Raw genomic sequence first — 23,921 nt, 5'->3', positions numbered from 1 at the left:
GGGGGGTGAGAGAGAGGGGGGGTGAGAGAGAGAGGGGGGGTGAGAGAGAGGGGGGGTGAGAGAGGGGGGGGGGGTGAGAGAGAGGGGGGGTGAGAGAGAGAGGGGGGGTGAGAGAGAGGGGGGGTGAGAGAGAGAGAGGGGGGGTGAGAGAGAGAGAGGGGGGGTGAGAGAGAGAGGGGGGGTGAGAGAGAGAGGGGGGGGGGTGAGAGAGAGAGGGGGGGTGAGAGAGAGAGGGGGGGTGAGAGAGAGAGGGGGGGTGAGAGAGAGAGAGAGGGGGGGGTAGACGCAGGCTGGGGGGTTCTGGCACGGGGCTGGGCTAGGGCCAAATATGGGAGGGTAGGCACGCACACTACCCACTGCCGCCCACCATTCACGCCCACACCACCTCCACGCTCACCCCTAATTGGGCGCGAGTCGGGCTTCATGTGACGGGGCGTCACACCTGGCCGAGTTAAAGCGCTATGTTTGGCCCCCTACCGGGTCCCTGGATAATTACCCCCGCCAGCCCTAGGGGCTCCCTTATCCTGGCTACCCCTAGCCCCTCAGGGGCGTAGTCACCTTACAGTAGCCTCCAGGAGTGTTGCGTGGCTACCGTAGAAGTCAGTGTAGTGGGCAGTGTTACAATAACCTCAAGGACACAGTACCACAGCTGAGTTGAGAGGCGGGACCAAAGAGCCAAAGCTCAACCCCCGCAAGCACAAATAGGTGAGTACAGCTACCGTAGACCTCCGTACAGTATCGTGAAGGTCACAGTACCACAGCTACCGTAGACCTCCGTACAGTATCGTGAAGGTCACAGTACCACAGCTACCGTAGACCTCCGTACAGTATAGTGAAGGTCACAGTACCACAGCTACCGTAGACCTCCGTACAGTATCGTGAAGGTCACAGTACCACAGCTACCGTAGACCTCCGTACAGTATCGTGAAGGTCACAGTACCACAGCTACCGTAGACCTCCGTACAGTATCGTGAAGGACACAGTACCACAGCTACCGTAGACCTCCGTACAGTATCGTGAAGGACACAGTACCACAGCTACCGTAGACCTCCGTACAGTATCGTGAAGGACACAGTACCACAGCTACCGTAGACCTCCGTACAGTATCGTGAAGGTCACAGTACCACAGCTACCGTAGACCTCCGTACAGTATCGTGAAGGTCACAGTACCACAGCTACCGTAGACCTCCGTACAGTATCGTGAAGGACACAGTACCACAGCTACCGTAGACCTCCGTACAGTATCGTGAAGGACACAGTACCACAGCTACCGTAGACCTCCGTACAGTATCGTGAAGGTCACAGCTACCGTAGACCTCCGTACAGTATCGTGAAGGACACAGTACCACAGCTACCGTAGACCTCCGTACAGTATCGTGAAGGACACAGTACCACAGCTACCGTAGACCTCCGTACAGTATCGTGAAGGACACAGTACCACAGCTACCGTAGACCTCCGTAGAGTATGGTGAAGGCAGCACAACAACGCCAGAGTTAATAAAGTGCAGCCAGCCTGCAGGTACGTCCTGCCGGGTGAGGTCCTGAAGGGTTTAATAACCGAGTCTTCAATAACCTGGAGCACGAGATGGTGACCCGGCTCCTGCTCTCACAGTCTGCACCTGGTGTGCTCAGGATTACCACACACACACACACACACACACAGGTGACAAAGAGTACTGGGAAGACGGGACACCACGAGCGTAGCTCTCATCCTATAACTACACTTAGGTAATTACACACACACACGCACACACACTATAGTATAGCCCAGTATAGTATATGTGAGCCCAGTAGGCTCAGGAACCTGTACACCTGTTGATTGACGGTTGAGAGGCGGGACCAAAGAGCCAGAGCTCAACCCCCGCAAGCACAATTAGGTGGGTACACAGAAGACTTCTGGAAGACAGAAGAGTTAGGGGAGGGGACATGATCACCACATTCAAGATTCTCAAGGGAATCGATAGCGTAGATAAAGACAAGCTATTTAACACAAGGGGCACACGCACTAGGGGACACAGGTGGAAACTGAGTGCTCAAATGAGCCACAGAGATATTAGAAAGATTTTTTTTAGTGTCAGAGTGGTTGACAAATGGATTAGGAAGTGATGTGGTGGAGGCTGACTCCACCACATCATACACAGTTTCAAGTGTAGATATGATAAGAGCCCAATAGGCTCAGGAACCTGTACACCAGGTGATTGACAGTTGAGAGGCGGGACCGGAATCACCTCAAGGTAAGGTGGTGGTGGCGGCGATATTGCGTACTGGGGTGTAGACAGTGTGGGAGTAGTGGTGGTGGAGACAGGAGGGCCGCAGGTGGTGTCCCGGGCCCCGCAGCACCACCAGTTGCTCCTACACAACACTGTACTAACCTTGTTCCCGTGGGCACACGTCTTCAAGCCGGGGCTCGCCGCCCATACGCAGTCTATGGTAGAGTAACCGGCAGTATTATAAATCCCGTGTGACCTTGTGCGGCGGCTGAGATATATATCCTGGAGCTACTGGAGTGCGCACATGACTAGGAAGGACTAGCACCACCTCGCTACTGCTCACACAACCAGGGCTCACCATGCACTGAGCCAAGCACAGCTCACTACTCCCTCCCCTCCAAGATAACCTTGCAAGCACTTTTACCTCCAAATGCTTCATCTCTGGCCCCTCCTGCATAGTTAACCTTATCAATAATATCTACAAGTCTATTGTCAGCGTCCGGACTGATAGAGACCACCAGTGTTGGGTATTATCATTATTCCTTTTGCCGAATTACAACCTACAAGAGAGCGGTGTTGGCCAACTGCTCTACAGTCTCCCCCCCCCCCACACCGACGTTTCACTCATAGAAAACGGGAAGATGCAGGGGGGACGGGGGGGACCCTCCCAGATTACCTCACACCCCGTTATAACAACTCCCTCAACATAAGACCATACAGCATGTATGGACACCCGAACACTCATCACCCACATCACAATCACGTACCAAAAAAACACAAAAAAACAAGCACAATCCAGAGAATTCAGGGAGATCACAGCGCCTGGAGGCCCAGCAACCCCCCCCCACCCCCCAAAACACACGGCCTGACTCACATGTTAAGTCAGATGATTCAGATTCAGATGTTTATTCAGGTAAGTGGCGACTTATACCTTTACCCATTTATATATTACCTCGGGGCAGATATTGCAACTGCAGGACGAGTTTTGCATTACGGCTCCGGGCTAGACAAGTGTGGCTCCGGGAGGGGGAACAGCAGCAGCAGCAGCAGCAGACACACAGCTACCGGAGCCCCAAACGCTGTTGCATCTCACGTCAGCTCCTGGTGTGTTGTTCCTGGCGGCCACACCCTTAGTGTGGCTGACACACTCACTCCGACAGTGTCGCGACACTCCTGGTTCACTCCGACAGTGTCGCGACACTCCTGGTTCACTCCGACAGCGTCGCGACACTCCTGGTTCACTCCGACAGTGTCGCGACACTCCTGGTTCACTCCGACAGCGTCGCGACACTCCTGGTTCACTCCGACAGCGTCGCGACACTCCTGGTTCACTCCGACAGCGTCGCGACACTCCTGGTTCACTCCGACAGCGTCGCGACACTCCTGGTTCACTCCGACAGCGTCGCGACACTCCTGGTTCACTCCGACAGCGTCGCGACACTCCTGGTTCACTCCGACAGCGTCGCGACACTCCTGGTTCACTCCGACAGCGTCGCGACACTCCTGGTTCACTCCGACAGCGTCGCGACACTCCTGGTTCACTCCGACAGCGTCGCGACACTCCTGGTTCACTCCGACAGCGTCGCGACACTCCTGGTTCACTCCGACAGCGTCGCGACACTCCTGGTTCACTCCGACAGCGTCGCGACACTCCTGGTTCACTCCGACAGCGTCGCGACACTCCTGGTTCACTCCGACAGCGTCGCGACACTCCTGGTTCACTCCGACAGCGTCGCGACACTCCTGGTTCACTCCGACAGCGTCGCGACACTCCTGGTTCACTCCGACAGCGTCGCGACACTCCTGGTTCACTCCGACAGCGTCGCGACACTCCTGGTTCACTCCGACAGCGTCGCGACACTCCTGGTTCACTCCGACAGCGTCGCGACACTCCTGGTTCACTCCGACAGCGTCACGACACTCCTGGTTCACTCCGACAGCGTCACGACACTCCTGGTTCACTCCGACAGTGTCACGACACTCCTGGTTCACTCCGACAGTGTCACGACACTCCTGGTTCACTCCGACAGTGTCACGACACTCCTGGTTCACTCCGACAGTGTCACGACACTCCTGGTTCACTCCGACAGTGTCACGACACTCCTGGTTCACTCCGACAGTGTCACGGCACTCCTGGGTCACTATCAGTGAGTGACAATCAGGGTTGGTAGTCAGGACTGCGTGTAGTAGCGGGGGGGGGGGGGGGGAGGGGGCACCCATCCAGCGAGGGGGGGGAGGGGGCACCCATCCAGCGAGGGGGGGGGGGGGAGGGGGCACTCATCCAGCGAGGGGGGGGGGAGGGGGCACTCATCCAGCGAGGGGGGGGGGAGAGGGAGGCACCAAACAATCCAACACTCAACTCATTGTACCAGCCCATTACTCACAGTGGTTTACTAACAGTACCTTGTTCATCACCACCATCCCACCCACCCACAATATCTAAATAACCCCCCCCCTCAACCCTTAAAGCACGCAGGCACGCACGCGAACACACACACACACTCAAAAGAATAACATCTGCGGCATACGGGAGGCTGGCTAACATCAGAACAGCCTTCAGGAACCTGTGCAAGGAAGCATTCAGAATCTTGTATACCACATATGTAAGACACTTACAAATGTGGTATATGTAAGTGTCCTGGAGTATGCGGCCCCAGCATGGAGCCAGTACCTTGTCAAGCATAAGACGAAGTTGGAAAAAGTCTGAGGTATGCCCACTAGGCTAGTCCCGGAACTAAGAGGCATGAGTTACGAGGAAAGGCTGCGGGAAATGCACCTCGCGACACTGGAAGACAGAAGAGTAAGGGGAGACATGATCACTACCTACAAAATTCTCATAGGACTTGACAGGGTAGATAAGGATAAACTGTTTAACACGTGTGGTACACGAACAAGGGAAGACAGGTGGAGACTGAGTACCCACATGAGCCATAGGGACGTTAGAAAGAACTTTTTCAGTGTCAGAGTAGTTAACAAGTGGAATGCATTAGGCAGTGATGTGGTGGAGGCTGACTCCATACACAGTTTCAAGTGTAGGTATGATAGAGCCCAGTAGGCTCAGGAATCTGTACATCAGTTGATTGACAGTTGAGAGGCGGGACCAAGGAGCCGGAGCTCAACCCCCGCAAGCACAACTATGTGAGTACACACACCCACACACACACACTCCGACTTTTAACAAGACTCAAGAAATGGCATCAATGAATACGGTGGTGAGTGAGTGTGCGAGCGCGTGTGCGTGCGCGTGTGTGTGCGAGTGTGCGAGCGCGTGTGCGTGCGTGTGTGTGTGTGTGTGTGTGTGTGTGTGTGTGTGTGTGTGTGTGTGTGTGTGTGTGTGTGTGTGTGTGTGTGTGTGTGTGTGTGTGTGTGTGCGTGTGCGTGCGCGTGTGCGTGCGCGTGTGCGTGCGCGTGTGCGTGTGCGCGCCCCCAAATGAAAGGTCACCATCACCCTGGAGTGTTATGAATGATCACCGCTCCCCCCCCCCCCTCCAACACTGAAAGTTTCTCCCACATAAGTTAGCACACAACCTATGATGTCCCCCGTGGACAACACCACATTGAAAACAATCAAGATACCAAATATTCAAACCAGCAAACACCATGTTCTATAGCGGCGTCTTTAACTTTCGTGATTGTACAGAAAGCACAAACAACAATTGTGTAGAAAGCACAATCACAATTACGCCACAGTTTTAAAGAGCGGATATGATTTACGTTAAACTCCAGCGCTATCAAACAACGGCCACTTTCTCCGACATAACAGACTGCTTGTTCTAACCCTAGACGATAAACAAGGAGGGGGAACTACTCGGCTTGTGTGGCAGACAGAACATGCCAAGATCTTTAAAGATGAGCACAAGATCAAGACGCGACCCACATCTCTCCATAGTAGGCAGTAGCTCAGCCATCAAAGGGGGGAGGGGTACTATAGACAGACAGACAGGACAGACAGACACAGACAGGAAGACAGACACAGACAGGAAGACAGACACAGACAGGAAGACAGACACAGACAGGAAGACAGACACAGACAGGAAGACAGACACAGACAGGAAGACAGGACAGACAGACGAACTAACGTTCAGAGGACAGCACAGGAGACTGTGCTAGCAAATGTACACAGATCCTTTACTACCAACGTCAAGCATTTAACCAACTGGGGCCACTTGTAACCTCTCAAATTGTATTTCTTGGAGCGGAGACGAGAGAGATATACACCAATATATACACAGACAATATTGCCAGGTCAGGTTCTATACGAGAACATCACAAGTCACCGCCGGCTATGTAACCTCCGACCAGCAACGAGGTTGTCTACAGTAGTAACCTTGGGTCGAGAACCACCTCGTAAACTGTTTAATAAACATAGACTAAGCCACCGTCATTGAGGAAAGATATACAGCTTTCGTAAATAATTGACGAATCCTGCCGCTTAAGAGGAATCGCAAACGATAACTCTACACACCATGCTTCATCCAGGGATCCTACAGCACTCAGCGTTACACCTCTCCCTGGGCTCAGATTTACAACCTGCCTCAGGCTAGGCTCGTCCAAGCGGCGGCCCACCCCAAAAGATAACCTCATCAATTTAAGCTGTGTATTCAAAATAAGTTTGTTTTTCTCAAATATAAATACTTTTTTTATGTATTCGAATCTTGTGTATAATTAGACGTAGGTCAAGTTAGCTGTTTAATTAGGTTCTGTTGGCAACTATTTATAACAAGTGAGTGATGCACAGAGATGCGATTCGAACACTGGAAGAGTGAAGCACGTGAGTGATGCACAGAGATGCGATTCGAACACTGGAAGAGTGAAGCACTGTTTGAGAAAAGTTCGAACGCCATCAGATTTGAGTCGTGAATAAGGGACTTTATTTCATAAAGAGGTGGTTTAGGTGGCTGTATTATTGAGCACTTCACCATTACTTACAAGGACAAGCTACACCTGTGTCAAGATGATGATGAGTAGTTAGCAGGTGTGGCCAGGTGAGTTTGGGGTGGAGATGGTGTGTTGTAAGTGTCAGGTTTGGTACTTCCAGATACGTCACCCTCCAGCAAGTGTGACACTTTGTTGGAGTGTCTCACGTAGAGCCAAACCTGCTCACAGTGGGAGGAGAAGTATACTCCCACACTAATCTCCACCAACACCACCATCACAGATATCCTCCACCAACGCTCCCCGATAAACCTTTTAGTATTGTGTGTTCTTTCTCCTACCTACCTGGCTGGCTCCATTAGTCCTCCCACCCACACACACACACACACACACACACACACACACACACACACACACACACACACACACACACACACACACACACACACACACACTCCTCCAACGCACGCAGGGGGGCTCGACCCCACACTTGCCGGGAGGGCCTCGACCCCACACTTGCAGGGGGGGGGCCTCGATCCCACACTTGCAGGGGGGGGCCTCGACCCCCAACCCGTTCTCGCAAATTTAATAAGTCAATATTGACTTATTAACTACGTGCATAGGTGATATACTAAACATAATAGATACCCTTAAAAAGATTCGTAGAAAACACCGACCTTACCTAACCTTGTTAGTATCTTAAGATAAGCATCTTATTGCTTCGTAATTACAATTATTACTTAACCTATACCTATTATAGGTTAGGTAATAATTGTAATTACGAAGCAATAAGATACTTATCTTAAGATATTAACAAGGTTAGGTAAGGTCGGTGTTTTCTATGAATCTTTTTAAGGGTATCTATTATGTTAAGTATGTCACCTATGCACATATTTAATAAGTCAATATTGACTTATTAAATTTGCGAGAACGGGTTGCAACCCCACACTTGCAGGGGGGCCCTCGACCCCCACACTTGCAGGGGGGGCATCGACCCCACACTTGCAGGGGGGGGCATCGACCCCACACTTGCAGGGGGGGGCATCGACCCCACACTTGCAGGGGGGCCCCCGCCCCCCCCCCCCCCACACTTGCAGGCGTGGCCACAAAAGCGGTAATAAGCAGTGTAACGTGAGCCTGGGAGGTGAGGCCAAACAAGGGGACCCACCTAAACACACTGACGACAGGAGTAGGGGGGCGAGGGGGAACATGTGAGTAAATAATTGGGGGAAAAGGGGAGTAACAGAGGACCAGGAACGAGAGAAGTAAGGAAAAAGACAGAAAAAGAGTGCGCGAGAGAGAGAGAGAGAGAGAGAGAGAGAGAGAGAGAGAGAGAGAGAGAGAGAGAGAGAGAGAGAGAGAGAGAGAGAGAGAGAGAGAGAGAGAGAGAGAGACAGAGAGAGAGAGACAGAGAGAGAGAGACAGAGAGAGAGAGACAGAGAGAGAGAGACAGAGAGAGAGAGAGACAGAGAGAGAGACAGAGACAGAGAGACAGAGAGACAGAGAGACAGAGAGAGAGAGAGAGAGAGAGAGAGAGAGAGAGAGAGAGAGAGAGAGAGAGAGAGAGAGAGAGAGAGAGAGAGAGAGAGAGAGAGAGAGAGAGAGAGAGAGTGTGAGAGAGAGTGTGAGAGAGAGTGTGAGAGAGAGTGTGAGAGAGAGAGAGAGAGAGAGAGAGAGAGAGAGAGAGAGAGAGAGAGAGAGAGAGAGAGAGAGAGAGAGAGAGAGAGAGAGAGAGAGAGAGAGTGTGAGAGAGAGTGTGAGAGAGAGAGAGAGAGAGAGAGAGAGAGAGAGAGAGAGAGAGAGAGAGAGAGAGAGAGAGAGAGAGAGAGAGTGTGAGAGAGAGTGTGAGAGAGAGAGAGAGAGAGAGAGAGAGAGAGAGAGAGAGAGAGAGAGAGAGAGAGAGAGAGAGAGAGAGTGTGAGAGAGAGTGTGAGAGAGAGAGAGAGAGAGAGAGAGAGAGAGAGAGAGAGAGAGAGTGTGAGAGAGAGTGTGAGAGAGAGAGAGAGAGAGAGAGAGAGAGAGAGAGAGAGAGAGAGAGAGAGAGAGAGAGTGTGAGAGAGAGTGTGAGAGAGAGAGAGAGAGAGAGAGAGAGAGAGAGAGAGAGAGAGAGAGAGAGAGAGAGAGAGAGAGAGAGAGAGAGAGAGAGAGAGAGAGAGAGAGAGAGAGAGAGTGTGAGAGAGAGTGTGAGAGAGAGAGAGAGAGAGAGAGAGAGAGAGAGAGAGAGAGAGAGAGAGAGAGAGAGAGAGAGAGAGAGAGAGAGAGAGAGAGAGAGAGAGAGTGAGAGTAGTGTGAGTGAGGGGGGGGGGAAGACAGAACATTCGCCCTACACTTCGCCTCACACTTTCATCACTGTCGGACCTCTGGTAACCGAGAACGATTGACTGGGCGTCAATCGTGATCGCCTCTGTTCACCCAGCAGTAAATAGGGACTTGCTTGTAAACCGAGTAGCGAGGTGTATTCCAGGGAAAACTAAGGCTAACCATGAGTTATGCTAAGGGAGAACTCTTAAGTCTAATAATAAATCAATGCCCGCTGTTCCTGTACCCACCTGTGACAAAAAAAGAAGAGGGGGGGGGGGATAAGAATAGAAAACAGAAGGTTCTCTGCCCATTCTCCTGAAGGAAAAGGACTCAGCGACACTCACAATACACTCGGACTTGTGTCTCGCCCGTTGAGGACACACTCTCACCTGAAAGAAATCAAAAGACACAGTCACAACTCGGAACCTCAAATACCCGAAGACCTACACTTGCCGAAGTACCCAGCATCTGCAACGTTTGCATTTGGCCGTTAGACCTTGACATTTTTATGGGCATTAAATCCCAATACACGTGAGGTTTCAAGGATAACCGGCTTGTTTGTGAAACTGGAGTTCAAAAGTCCGTAGAGATAATATAGAACTCTACTCGACAAACTAATGTTTCAAATCAAGCCCCACCTTGCTCCTAACCTGTATGGTTTCCTTCCTGGAAGAAGCACACAAACTTGCTTTGCTGAATATTTTATTTGAGGGAGACCAAGCTCTCGGGCGGCATTTATTGATCTCCATAATGCTTTTGATACAGCAAACAGAGAAATAATCTTAGAACAACTAGCTTCTTTTTGGAGTTAAGGGAAGACTGCTGACATGGCTCAGGGGTTACCCGAGTAACAGAACCGCCTTAGTCCTTTTCAAGGGGGTCAAAAGTAAACTCTGTGCACCCTTTGAGTTGGGTACACCCCAGGGTGGAGTGCTAAGTCCTACACTGTTCAATGTTCAGATGCACAAATTAACAATTGATATTCCCACACTACCTGACGAAGCCGTCATCTGTAATGCCGATGACATATGCATTGTTGCAAATGCCCAAACTAGACTGCAAGCTCTACTTCATTCACTCGCTGCTAAAAGCATTGAATGTGGTCTTGTTATCTCTATAAATCCAGAGTTCTCCATCCCCAAGAGAAAACTCATGTCCCTTTAACTTTCAAGGTCAACAACCAGAACATTGAAACGTGTAGGCAGCACAAATACCTTGGAGTTGGTATTAACAGTGACATTGTAAATGATCTACACCGTAGGTTAAAAGAAAGACTTTAACCATTGAGAACACTTACTGGTAAGAATATTGGTATCATTATTAAATATGCTAGACTATTCTATATGATGTTTGTTAGATCTCTCGTTGATTATCATGCTTTACACCTAATTAACTTCCCCGTCTCTGTGCTGGACAAACTTGAAGTAGCACAGAATGAAGCCGTGAGGGTAATTCTTGGTGCCCCAAGATGCACAAGTCATCAACATGAGGGAAGAACTAAGCTTCCAACCATACTAAAGAGAATCATGCAAGTCAACACGAAGGGGTCAGGATAAGGATTTGGGATGGGACGGGGGGGAAGGAATGGTGCCCAACCACTTGGACGGTCGGGGATTAAACGCCGACCTGCATGAAGCGAGACCGTCGCTCTACCGTCCACCCCAAGTGGTTGGGTGAGGTTGGGTGAGGTTGAGGGCGCCACCGTTCATATAGTCCACACCACCTGCAGAAATGGCCATCTACCTAAATATGCTAATAAGCAGAACAAAAACAAGAGGGCGAGAGAATGTAAGACTAAAAACTGGAAAAGGCCTCTAGGCCTATACGAGGCTGGTGGTGTGTAGTGTGAGGGCTCCATCACACAGCACAGAGGTGAGCACACCGGCACGTGGTCCCGTGACTGCACCCAGCAGCGCGCATCACATCTTCAACACATCCCCGTGGGTCTTACTGCTCCCCTGCCTGCTCTGCCCCTCCCCGCCACCCATCCTCACACACCTCTACCATCTACCTGCCATAGTCCAGGTATAGTACTCGCTCAGCGCTAGCAACTTTCAGCAGGCAAGGGCCCACATACAGCATGGGACTGGGCCACCTATCATCAAAAGGGTTCTAATGGCACGAGGTGTAACAGAGAGGAGCACGCGCCGGGATGGGGGGGGCAGCGGCGACGCCTGCCAAAAACGTACCAAGTACCTTAAGTAAACTCCAAGTCGTGCACAATACCATTACCTCCTTCAGAGCCAGTTCGTATCCAAATACACTTGGCGCTTCGAGGTGCATGTGTGGCCGCGTGCGCCGTTGTGTGGAGGGAGACGACGAGGAGAGTGTTGGCTCCCTGGAAGGTGGTGTACACTTCGTCCGTCAGTACTACACCAACACGGCGAGGGCGCCACCACAGTAGCCCGCCAGGTCATACTCGCACCACGCCTCCACCCACACTCCCAGAAACACGCCACAGTGGTACACGCGGTCAACGGCTCTCATACGACCACTATACCGGCGTGAAGCAAGCACAACCCACCACGAGGAGCAGGGCTTGGAGGAGGAGGTGGAGCTACGGCCCTGCACCAGGGCTTGGAGGAGGAGGTGGAGCTACGGCCCTGCACCAGGGCTTGGAGGAGGAGGTAGAAGTACGGCCCTGCACCAGGGCTTGGAGGAGGTAGTGGTGGAGTGACACTCGTGGCAGCGACAAGAAGGAACAGTAGAGTGTGGAGGAGGAGGTGAAGGCACAGCTCTCCGGGCCAGGCCTCCAGCAAGTACTGCCCGGCCGGCCACCACCCCGACCCCAAGTCAAGGGAGATCATTCCCGGGGCTCCTCACAAAAACACAAGTAGTGTTCTGCCATCCGCCACACTCGCAATTCTATTCACATAACGTGTCATTAAACCTCCCCATCTCGGCCAAAACCCTCACACAATTCTCAACTATAACTTAATCTAAATACCAGTACAAAACAAAGACACTTACCTCTCACCTTAGACTCTAACCCTTATAAACAAATTGCAACAAATACATACGACAAAAACTAAGAAAAAAACAAATCGAAACTAAATGAAAATTGGGCGGAGGGAAGAATGGAAGGAGTGTTTTAGGGTATTCCAAAGACTGGAGGAGATTGGTATTGTAGCCAGGCAGGCGGGCGGGCGGGCGGTGGTGGTGGAGCCGCCCAGACACACAGGCGGCCCCTCGCCCCCCCTCATAACACATGGCCTCCACACCAGTGTCTCTGTCGTGTGGTAATGAATCCCCCTGTGTCTTAACCTGTGTCTCATTCCTACCCTCCTCCCCCCCCACTCTTCCAGGGGGGGCCTGATAGCTGAGTGGACAGCGCTTGGGATTCGTAGCCCTGTGATCCGGGGATCGATCCCCGGCGATGGCGGAAACAAATGGGCGGAGTTTCTTTCACCCTGATGCCCCTGTTACCTAGGAGTAAATAGGTACCTGGGAGTTAAACAGCTGTTACGGTCTGCTTCCTGTATGTGTGTGTATACTCACTTATTTGTGCTTGCGGGGGTTGAGCTCTGGCTTTTTGGTCCCGCCTCTCAACTATCAATCAACAGGTGTACAGGTTCCTGAGCCTATTGGGCTCTATCATATCTACACTTGAAACTGTGTATGGAGTCAGCCTCCACCACATCACTGCCTAATGCATTCCATCCGTTAACTACTCTGACACTGAAAAAGTTCCTTCTAACGTCTCTGTGGCTCATGTGGGTACTCAGTTTCCACCTGTGTTCCCTTGTTCGCGTACCACCAGTGTTGAATAGTTTATCCTTCTTTACCCGGTCGATTCCCCTGAGGATTTTGTAGGTTGTGATCATGTCTCCCCTTACTCTTCTGTCTTCCAGTGTCGTAAGGTGCATTTCCCGCAGCCTTTCCTCGTAACATGTGCGTGCGTGTGTACGCGTGTGAGTGTGTTCTGTGTGCCTGGTTGGGAGTTCTTCGTACGTGCGTGTGCGCGCGGGTGGGTGCGTTGGGGAGAAAAGAAAAAAATCGGTTGACTGATTGACAGTAGAGAGGCGGGCCGAAAGAGCCAGAGCTCAACCCCCGCAAGCACAACTAGGTGAATACTTTGCCACATTCCTGGGCTCCCTCCTCCACCTCACACTGGGGGGGCTTCCTCCTCCACGTCCAATCTATATATACATATATAATATATAAAAACAACACCCCCCCCCTTTTTACCCCCCCCCCCACACACATCACCACCTCTGTGCCGCATGAAAACCTCGAGTACAAAACTCGAGAAACAAAGTCGGAAGATAAAAAAAAGATTGGGTACGAGAGTACCTAAGGGACAGAAAAAGTCACAGCAGACAAGTGGGGGTCCCCGAAGGTTCAGTCCTTGGCGGGGTCCCCGAAGGTTCAGTCCTTGGCGGGGTCCCCGAAGGTTCAGTCCTTGGCGGGGTCCCCGAAGGTTCAGTCCTTGGCGGGGTCCCCGAAGGTTCAGTCCTTGGCGGGGTCCCCGAAGGTTCAGTCCTTGGCGGGGTCCCCGAAGGTTCAGTCCTTGGCGGGGTCCCCGAAGGTTCAGTCCTTGGCGGGGTCCCCGAAGGTTCAGTCCTTGGCGGGGTCCCCGAAGGTTCAGTCCTTGGCGGGGTCCCCGAAGGTTCAGTCCTTGGCGGGGTCCCCGAAGGTTCAGTCCTTGGCGGGGTCCCCGAAGGTTCAGTTCTTGGCGGGGTCCCCGAAGGTTCAGTCCTTGGCGGGGTCCCCGAAGGTTCAGTCCTTGGCGGGGTCCCCGAAGGTTCAGTCCTTGGCGGGGTCCCCGAAGGTTCAGTCCTTGGCGGGGTCCCCGAAGGTTCAGTCCTTGGCGGGGTCCCCGAAGGTTCAGTCCTGTGTAGATAACACAAAGCTCATGAAGACTGTACAACACCGGGAGGATTGCAGGAAGTTACAGGAAGACATTGACAAACTCTATAATTGGGTAGGCAAATGACTGTTAGATTGAAATGTAAACAAATGTAAGGTAATGCAGATGAGAAGGAAGGAAATGAGGCCAGTAGTTACCATTAAGGGAACTAGAGCAATTATAGAGGAAAAAGATTTACAAGTGGTTATCACTTGAGCTACACAAGAGGTACAGGCCTCCTCCTCCCTGAGGCACACAAGAGTATACACATCGCAGCATATGGTAAGTGGACAACATTACAAGCAAGACCATTTATGAGCCTAAATACGGACATTTTCAAGACAATCCACATAGGCTAAGACCAATAAAGGAATGTAAAGCACCGGCCTAGAACCCGCACCGCATCAACCACAAAACTAAAATTGAAAATGTAGAGGGATTTGCAACAATAATAATGCCAGAACTAAGAGAGTTAAGCTATGAGGGGTTACGTTAAACGCACTAAATATCAAAAACCTTAGAGGAAAAGAAACAAAAATATGATCACGACATGGGAGATACTCAGGAGAATAGACTCGTGGACAACGACAGCCTTTCTAAACTGAGAGAACGTAGGAAACTATGACACACGTGGAAGCTAGAAACGCGAATAAAGAGTCGAAGAAATGTTAGGAAATACTCGCTGAAGGAAGTTGTAGAAGCCACCTCCATCCACATCTCAAAGGTCAGACTCCACAAAGAATTATAACGTCGGAATAGTTCAATTATAACGCAACACAAGTACATGCATAGACCTCACTTGCTCACAGTCGTAGTTACTCATAGGCAAGCGCTGACAGGTATGCTCCACCACCCACACAACAAATCCACAATCATCCTCACCATCATTTATCTACAATCACTACCACCACTACAATTATAAGCCTCCCTGACCCAACCCTCCTCCATCCTGACGGAGCCTCCCAGTGAGGGAGGAGGAGACCTTGTGACCAGCGGGACAGCATCATGGATGACCCACCTGTTGCACCACTGTTGCCTCACGTCGGGGTCCGCCTCTCCCACCCCACACCACACACACAACACAACTGCTACACGCATGCTGACATTACTGGTGGTGGTGGACCATTTACACAGCGAGAGTAACGTTATGAGAGGTTGTCTAACATGGGGGGAGGAAAGTCGTCTGCAAGAAAGTCGAACTCTTGCCTAAAAAGGCATGAGACTGTACTGGAAGGACAACGGTCCTGTATTTGAGGCCCGAGTTCGATTCTCCGATGATCCAAGTTTATGAAACATACTTTATCCTTGGGAAGGAATCTGTAAATACTTCACTATACTAATGGCTTAGAATGTCTATGTGTCTGTATCGTTCCAACACCCTTAGGCATTTCTTCGTAAATAGAGGTATCAAATATCACAACCACCATCCCCACTCAATACAACCACCATTACTACTCTAATACAACCACCATCACCACTCAATACAACCACCATTACTACTCTAATACAACCACCATCACCACTCTCTACAACCACCACCACCACTCAATACAACCACCATCAGTTCCATAACCTGGCCAAGCCTCCAAGACCGCTTACTATAGTCAGTAACAACTACAGCCAGTTACAACTAAAACAATAACTCTAATACAGCAGTCAGTCAACACGAAGGAACAAGTCACGACGACAACAACCCACCACAATCATAACTATTCATTCCACCTCCCTTTAACAACCCAAGTTATAATCTACTACCATACATGAAGAGACCTATGGTCAGTTACCACGACACAACCACAACAACCACGGCCACCAACCACAATCAGTTACCGCATCGCCACTTAAGTCACCATCGCCACGCCCAGCTACCAGTCCCAACGCTGCCACCAGCACCACAACCTGTCAACCACCAGTCGCCGATCACTTGGAGGAGGAACTTTTTTTTTTTTTTTATTATTTTCTACCACAAACGTGGCCACACATTTACAATGCTAACCAGCATATATACATTTTCTTCTGTCCTCCATGGACAGGGTTAGAGAAGTGTTAAACATACAGTTCAAGGGTTTATTGAACACTCAACCACAGAAGGTGATTCGGTGCTTTTAAAATGCTAAGCTAACCTACATACGTAAATACAAAGATACACAGATTTACGTACGCCCTACATAAAGTATTAGATGTGTCTTTTACATAGTGTCATTAATGTACATTCACAAAGGTGAAATGTAATTCTGATCAGCTTCCATATATGCTTTATACCCATACATATACATACACACACACACATACACATACATATATACACACATACATGCATTCACATACATTTGTCTCATTTACCCTGGAGGAGGAACTATCAGGGGGAAAGCGCCAAAGCAATACGACAGGTTGTGGCAAAAATGCACCGATTGTTCCGATCACTTGGAACAATCAGTGCATTTTGGAAGTATTATGAGGCCATTTTAGAGAGCGGCCCCGAGGCTTGAGGAGCAGTGTTGGTGTACCAGTGTGAACACCCAGGTGGTCATGTACACCCCTGGGGGAGGCTTACACCCCTGGGGGAGGCTTACACCCCTGGGGGAGGTTTACACACCTGGGGGAGGCTTACACACCTGGGGGAGGCTTACACACCTGGGGGAGGCTTACACACCTGGGGGAGGCTTACACACCCGGGGGAGGCTTACACCCCTGGGGGAGGCTTACACACCCGGGGGAGGCTTACACCCCTGGGGGAGGCTTACACCCCTGGGGGAGGCTTACACACCTGGGGGAGGCTTACACACCTGGAGGAGGCTTACATACCCGGGGGAGGCTTACACACCTGGGGGAGGCTTACACACCTGGGGGAGGCTTACATACCCGGGGGAGGCTTACACCCCTGGGGGAGGCTTACACACCTGGGGGAGGCTTACACACCTGGGGGAGGCTTACACACCTGGGGGAGGCTTACACACCCGGGGGAGGCTTACATACCCGGGGGAGGCTTACACACCCGGGGGAGGCTTACACACTTGGGGGAGGCACACACACCTGGAGAGGCTTACTCACCTGCTGATAGTGGCTGCCCTTGTAGTCTCCTTTCTGCGTCAGGAAGCCAGCGGCGCCACACCCCTGCCCGCGTCAGGAAGCCAGCGGCGCCACACCCCTGCCTGCGTCAGGAAGCCAGCGGCGCCACTCCCCTGCCCGCGTCAGGAAGCCAGCGGCGCCACTCCCCTGCCCGCGTCAGGAAGCCAGCGACGCCACACCCCTGCCTGCGTCAGGAAGCCAGTGGCGCCACTTCCCTGCCCGCGTCAGGAAGCCAGCGGCGCCACACCCCTGCCTGCGTCAGGAAGCCAGCGGCGCCACACCCCTGCCTGCGTCAGGAAGCCAGCGGCGCCACACCCCTGCCTGCGTCAGGAAGCCAGCGGCGCCACTCCCCTGCCCGCGTCAGGAAGCCAGCGGCGCCACACCCCTGCCCGCGTCAGGAAGCCAGTGGCGCCACACCCCTGAAAGTCGTGTTAATAGCGACCCTCCGTGTGTGTGGCGCGCGTGGGTACTCCTCGTATACAGTACACTGATACACGGTGGTGTCTAAGTATACACTGATTACTGGCAGGCATCAGGTGGCCGCGGGGGCGGGGAGTGAGGCAGCACGTGCCTCATGGCTTGACTACCACCCTTCCATCAAGCCAAGGAACCGCACCCTCACACCTCATCACCCGCCTCACACACCCTACTCACTGCCACGTCAAATAAGCCGTTATCTGACACCATCTTGTGAATGAGTCCCGGAGCAGAGCAGACGTGAGTGTGGGAAGAGTGTAGTGCACAGGAGAGCAGGACAAGTCGTGGGGTGGAGCAGGTGTTAGGTGGAAGGGTGAGCAGGAGCGTCCTACCCCTACGAGGGCAGCCTGGTAAGTCGTGGTGGCAGGAGCGTAGCCGCCGGCGTGTCGTGGTGTCCGCCCCCGAGGGAGCGTCCAGGCGCCAGGTGGACGGGTTCCCAGGGGCGTCGTCTCATTCAACCCTTCCCTCCCCCACCACCCCCACCCACCCACTGTCGCCTCTCACTAAACTCTCCCTTAAACCCCCTATTGTTGACAATTTTAACGCTACTGCTTCATCAGTTCTTCCATACGCATTTTCACCCCCCAAACTGACTCGCTACCACCTTCCTTATACTAACAAGACAAGGTCAATATGTGAGCGGCGCGTCTGCTCTTATATTACTTATAGTTTATTATTAATTTAGTCTGTTGGTTGGTACCTTGGTACATCAAAGGTCGGGACCCAGCGGGGAGGTTATTATGGCAAGTGTTCACTTGTCGCGCCAAGATCCTCAGCGCATGCATCTCCAACCTGTTCTCCTAATACTGCATCGCATTTTGACCTATAATTTCCCCCAAGGCCAGAAACTGATGTACTAAAAATTGTAGCGGGTCGCGAAAGTGACGTGATGTTCCGTTTTCTGTTAGTGGGTCCTGGGGAAGGTTAGGTTCGGGCACTTTAGTACGACAGTTTAAGTGACGCTGGGAACGCTTGGGACAGTACGGGCTGTCAACATGCAACATTGACTAACTAGTCTTGTGCCGGGATTAGCACAACCCTCCTATGTTGTCCTTCGCATCATTCAGCGTCCTTCAACTTTTAGGTACCTTTATGTAATGGGAGGGCGAGCTGCAGCTCCCGGGTCTCGCCTTTCAGTCGCCTATTGTGATGACTCCCGCCCTCTGGCTTCTTATCACACTTTTGAAACTATTTATCAATGTATTGGACAAAATATGTATGGTGTTACTCTTGTAACTATGTATTACAAGCTGTTACCCGGGGACCTGCTGCATGGGTAACAGCTTCTCCCCCGAATCAACCTACCCTGACTTTGCGCCCTGGAAAGGCCACTCCAGACCGACAACCAGAGCGCAACTCTCAGTCTCCTGAGACTGATGGATGCCTACTATGTATGGAGTCCATCCACTTGGACTAGTTGGTACCGAGCCGACATAGCTTCTTGCAGGGTCTGTGTTCGAGCCCCAATGGCCCAAGGGAAGGGAACTATCAGGGGAAAGTGTCAAGCCATTACACCTATATAGCACTTGGAAAGGGGGGGGGGCAGGATAAGGATTTGGGATGGGGGGGGAGGGGTAGGGGGGGAGGAATGGTGCCCAACTACTTGGTGCCTAAACTGCTTCACCAAGTCTGTAATGTAAATGTGATTGGTGTGACCCATACGGTGGAGGCAGACCTGTTAGATCATTAACTTTGCAGCTGTAAGTTATGGAAGGTGGATAACGCACGCATGTGTGTGTGTGTGTGTGTGTGTGTGTGTGTGTGTGTGTGTGTGTGTGTGTGTGTGTGTGTGTGTGTGTGTGTGTGTGTGTGTGTGTGTGTACTCACCTATTTGTGCTTGCGGGTGTTGAGCTTTGGCTCTTTGGTCCCGCCTCTCAACTGTCAATCAACTGGTGTATTCCTGTTGGTATTCAGTGGGAACATTTCGTCTATTTCCATTCTGTCAACTCCCCTTAAGTATTTTGGGTGTTTCTATTTATGTTTCCCCTCTCTATTTTTTTTCTAGTTCGGTCAGGTTCAGTTCCTTCAGTCGCTCTTCATACCCCAGCCATCGCGACGCTGGGACGAGCCTCGTCGCAAATCTCTAAACGTTTTCCAGTTTCCTCGTGTTTCTTCAGGTGGGGACTCCTGTTCTAACTTTTGCCAGTGTAGAGTACGCTGCTGTCGATATCCAGTTTATGTGTGCCTCAGGAGTTAGATTAGGTACAGAACCACTCAGGTTGATCCCCTGTCAGTTAGTGAACCATGTCAGTGATCACTGTCAGTCAGTGACTAGGCATGTTGGTGACTGCGTGGTAGGAACAGCTGGCAGCAACCAAAATATCCCCACAGTTGTATCGGGTTAATTAGTCCTTCTGGGACAACTGTACGCCAATAGTGTGTACATATTAATTTAATATATGTGCCTCTCACTCCACTATAGTGCCTCTGCCCTGTAATATATGTGCCACTATATCCCCGTGCACGAGGGAGGTGCTGCCAGTGAGGGAGGCGGCGGGGAAGGAGGGAAGGGGAAAGGAGGGGGAGGGAAGGGGAAAGAAGGGGGAGGGAAGGGGAAAGGAAGGGGAGGGAAGGGGAAAGGAAGGGGAGGGAAGGGGAAAGGAAGGGGAGGGAGGAAGGGGAAGAAGCAGGAGGAGGGGTAGGCACCAAGGTGTGGGGACCGCCGCTCTTGACATTGGTGGCAGCGTTGTTGCTTCAGGAAACATTGTGAGGCGGCCGCACAAAGGCCGGCTCCTCCGGCTTTCCCGCCAACAATGCCAAGCTAACCTGAGGTGTCATGTACGAGTAATGGACCCCACAGGCAGGAGGAGGAGGAGGTGGCGCTCAATGCCCTGTGAAATATGGCATCTGCTGCCAATCTTGGGGGTGCGGTTCTTCGCCCCCCTCCCCCCCCCCGCACCCACCCACACACAAACTGTCACAACCGGTGCCAAGGTTGTTAATAAGTTAGTCTATCACTACTCCATATGCCAGTAGGGGAACTTACCCCTTCCACACTACGCTATTTACAGGGGAGTCCTCACATATTCCAAAAAATGGTAATTATAATGACTAATTTTGTCGGGACAGCCAGCATATATATATATATATATATATATATATATATATATATATATATATATATATATATATATATATATATATATATATATATATATATATGCAAACAAGCTTGAATGGTCCCCAAGCCAATAGCGTACTGGATACGTTCAAGTCCATGGAGCCCTGGGTGTGTCTGGGTTCGAATCCATCAGGGGTGACGAGTTTTCGGGTTATATATAAAAATATGAAGAATAATCACCCAACAAAAACACGTGATTCGGTTAAGCGTAAGAAGCTATCAGGAAAATGAGAGGAAAGTTGGGAATGTTTCGGTGTTTCAAGACATTATCAAAGACACACAACCCTCACCCCTCAAGGACGCACTACTCGACCCTCCTGACGCCTGACAGCTGGGTGGACAGCGCTTCGGATTCGTAGTACTGAGGTCCCGGGTTCGATCCCTGGTGGAGGCGGAGACAAATGGGCAGAATGTTTCTTCCACCCTGATGCCCCTGTTACCTAGCAGTAAATAGGTACCTGGGAGTTAGTCAGCTGCTACGGGCTGCTTCCTGGGGGGGGGGGGTGTAACAAAAAAGGGGGCCTGGTCGAGGACCGGGCCGCGGGGACGCTAAGCCCCGAAATCATCTCAAGATAATCTCCTTAGGATGCAACCCCCCCCCTCCAACAAGCCAACTTCCAATTTACTGCTAAGTGAACAGAGGTATTAGAAGACAGAAAACGTGCCCAACCATTTCTATCCGTGCCAGAATTCGAACCCGGGGAATCAAGTCGAGAGCGAACCCGCCTGTACCACCGAGACTGAAGTATACAAGAATTTGCTTAAGAAGTTGACTGGACCTACATCAAGCGTTCGAGTCGTTTTCTTGTTGCAACCCATCTTCTTAAAAATAACGTCACTTTTCGCTCGTATGCGCGCTATGGCCAAATTTGGACGTAATTTGAAATGAAATCGACTCACAAAAGTGACGTACTGTTCCGTTTTCTGTTTGAGTCGTCCGGCCTACGCGGACAGGTTAGGAGAGGAAACTTTCAACTAACGTTTTTCAAAACGTTTTGAAACTTTGAGAATTTCCTGCCCACCTAACCTATCAGAGGACCCTTAACTTACTGTTGAAAATTTGGGATTTTTTTTTTAACATTTTTTTTTCATTTTCAAATTACGTCCAAATTCGGCCATACGGGCAAACGGCCAAAAGCGACGTTATTTTTAAGAGGACAAGTTGCAAACTTGCCACTCCGTTAAAAACGCAGCTGTTTGGTCTATCGAGAAACCAACGAACTCAAGCAACCCACTTATCCTATAGAGGCCAATCCGCAGATAACGTTAATATTAAGAGGTCTTAATTTGTACTAATGCGTCGTATATTTAACGGAATGGCCGATGCCGTTAAATTGCGACCTATTAGGAGAAAAGGGGAGGGTCACCAGATAGAGGATAGGAGGTATTGACGGGTAGAGTAAGTAAGGAGAAGGGAGGATTGAGGTTAGGAAGGTAAACAATGAGTACAAGGGATGTATATACGGAGAGGGGTACCCCCGGTACACAGTTTACATTAGTCCTTTCAGGGCTAAGGTATACTTGGTGGTTGGCCAGCAGGCTGTTGTGGTGGCCTGAATAACCCTCTACAGGTTGATAGGTCTTAACCCTAACACCAAACCAGTATAGAAGCATGGGGGGGGGGGCGGGGGGCGGAGCAGGAGCATGGGGGGGGGGGAAGCAGGAGCATGGGGGGGGAAGCAGGAGCATGGGGGGGGGGAAGCAGGAGCATGGGGGGGGGGGGAAGCAGGAGCATGGGGGGGAAGCAGGAGCATGGGGGGGAGCAGGAGCATGGGGGGGGCGGAGCAGGAGCATTGGGGGGGGGCGAAGCAGGAGCATTGGGGGGGCGGAGCAGGAGCATGGGGGGGCGGAGCTGGGGCATGGGGGGGGCGGAGCTGGGGCATGGGGGGGGCGGAGCTGGGGCATGGGGGGGCGGAACACGGGTCATGGAGAGAGGGGGGGTGGAACAGGAGCGTGGAGGTAAGGAGACCCGAGCCGTCCTCAGATGTTTGCACCGTCAACATAGAGCCATCCTGGTAAACCAAACCCGTCCACGCTTCTCTCATTGTCCAGTTTCATAGAGCTCTATATTTATTTTGGAGCTCCTCCTCTACCCCCCCCCCCCCCACCACTAGTCTTCCAATTGGGCGCGGTAAACCACCCGCCCCGGCCAGCAAGACCCAAAACCTGTACCGGCATTGACAGTTCGGCACATTTGTGGTGTCATTTCCCGAAAGACTTGTCATATTTAGAGCAGATGCTGCTACCTGTCTGCATGCTGCTGTTGCGTTTCATATGCCACGTATGTGGGGGGGGGGAGAGAGAGGGGGGGGGACGCCTGCCAAGCTTGGCCTGGTATTCATGTACCAGTACAAGTATCATTAGCGACAATAACCTAGTAATGACTTCATATCCATCTCAAACCTGATATCAGTACCATCAAATGCCATAACTCCTGGTTCACATTTCTGCATGTTTATATCTGGCAAACTTATATATATGGCATGGGGTCCTGTAGCACAGTTCTCGTCTAATTGTGCCTGTGCTTGTTGAGGTTGAGCTTTGGCTCTTTGGTCCCACCTCTCAACTGGTATACAAATTTCTGAGTCTAATGGGCTCTATCATGCCTGCATTTGAAATTGTATGGAGTTGGCCTGCTTCCACCATATCACTGCCTAGTGCATGTGTCATCACCAACTCTTCAAATGCACAAACATATCACATTAATGTGATGTATCAATGACAGGTGGTCTAATGCATGTGTGCTTGGAGAGTACCCAATGTGTAGGTTCGAATCCTCCTCATGGCTACTACTGATTTTACTTACTCTTATACTATAGTAACATCTGAGGTGTTAAAACATTATCCTGCTCCCTTTGCACTGGCAGCTATCTTGATATTATCTTGAGATGATTTCGGGGCTTTAGTGTCCCCGCGGCCCGGTCCTTGACCAGGCCTCCACCCCCAGGAAGCAGACCGTGACAGCTAACACCCAGGTACCTATTTACTGCTAGGTAACAGGGGCATAGGGTGAAAGAAAC

At 51.4% G+C, this 23,921-nt stretch overlaps 2 protein-coding genes across 18 annotated transcripts in view; both read right to left on the bottom strand.

Moving 5' to 3' along the window:
- LOC138359223 (prion-like-(Q/N-rich) domain-bearing protein 25) overlaps positions 1-10,134 on the bottom strand; it is a 36,208-nt gene extending 26,074 nt beyond the window's left edge. Inside the window, exons 1-3 of the mRNA XM_069318215.1 lie at positions 10,071-10,134; positions 9,730-9,774; positions 3,363-4,351 (exon numbers count right to left, since the gene is read on the bottom strand). Coding sequence (XP_069174316.1) covers positions 3,363-4,351; positions 9,730-9,774; positions 10,071-10,134 — 1,098 coding nt within the window. The remainder of the gene's footprint in view (positions 1-3,362; positions 4,352-9,729; positions 9,775-10,070) is intronic.
- The window catches only part of rhea (Talin_middle and talin-RS domain-containing protein rhea), a 210,027-nt gene that overhangs the window by 169,926 nt on the left and 16,180 nt on the right, over positions 1-23,921 (bottom strand). For 3 of the 17 annotated variants that reach the window (XM_069318124.1, XM_069318120.1, XM_069318131.1), the window contains exon 1: positions 2,373-2,579. The exons of 12 other annotated variants lie outside the window; for them this stretch is intronic. The gene's annotated coding sequence lies outside the window, so the exon portion shown is untranslated. Of the gene's footprint in view, positions 1-2,372; positions 2,580-17,285; positions 17,309-23,921 lie in introns of those variants that run through there. 2 more of the 17 variants (XM_045767034.2, XM_069318136.1) reach the window with 2 other exon arrangements.

Source organism: Procambarus clarkii, chromosome 89 (assembly GCF_040958095.1).
Source record: "Procambarus clarkii isolate CNS0578487 chromosome 89, FALCON_Pclarkii_2.0, whole genome shotgun sequence".
Classification (NCBI taxonomy): Eukaryota; Metazoa; Arthropoda; class Malacostraca; order Decapoda; family Cambaridae; genus Procambarus; species Procambarus clarkii.
This window is presented reverse-complemented; position numbering and strand designations above follow the sequence as displayed.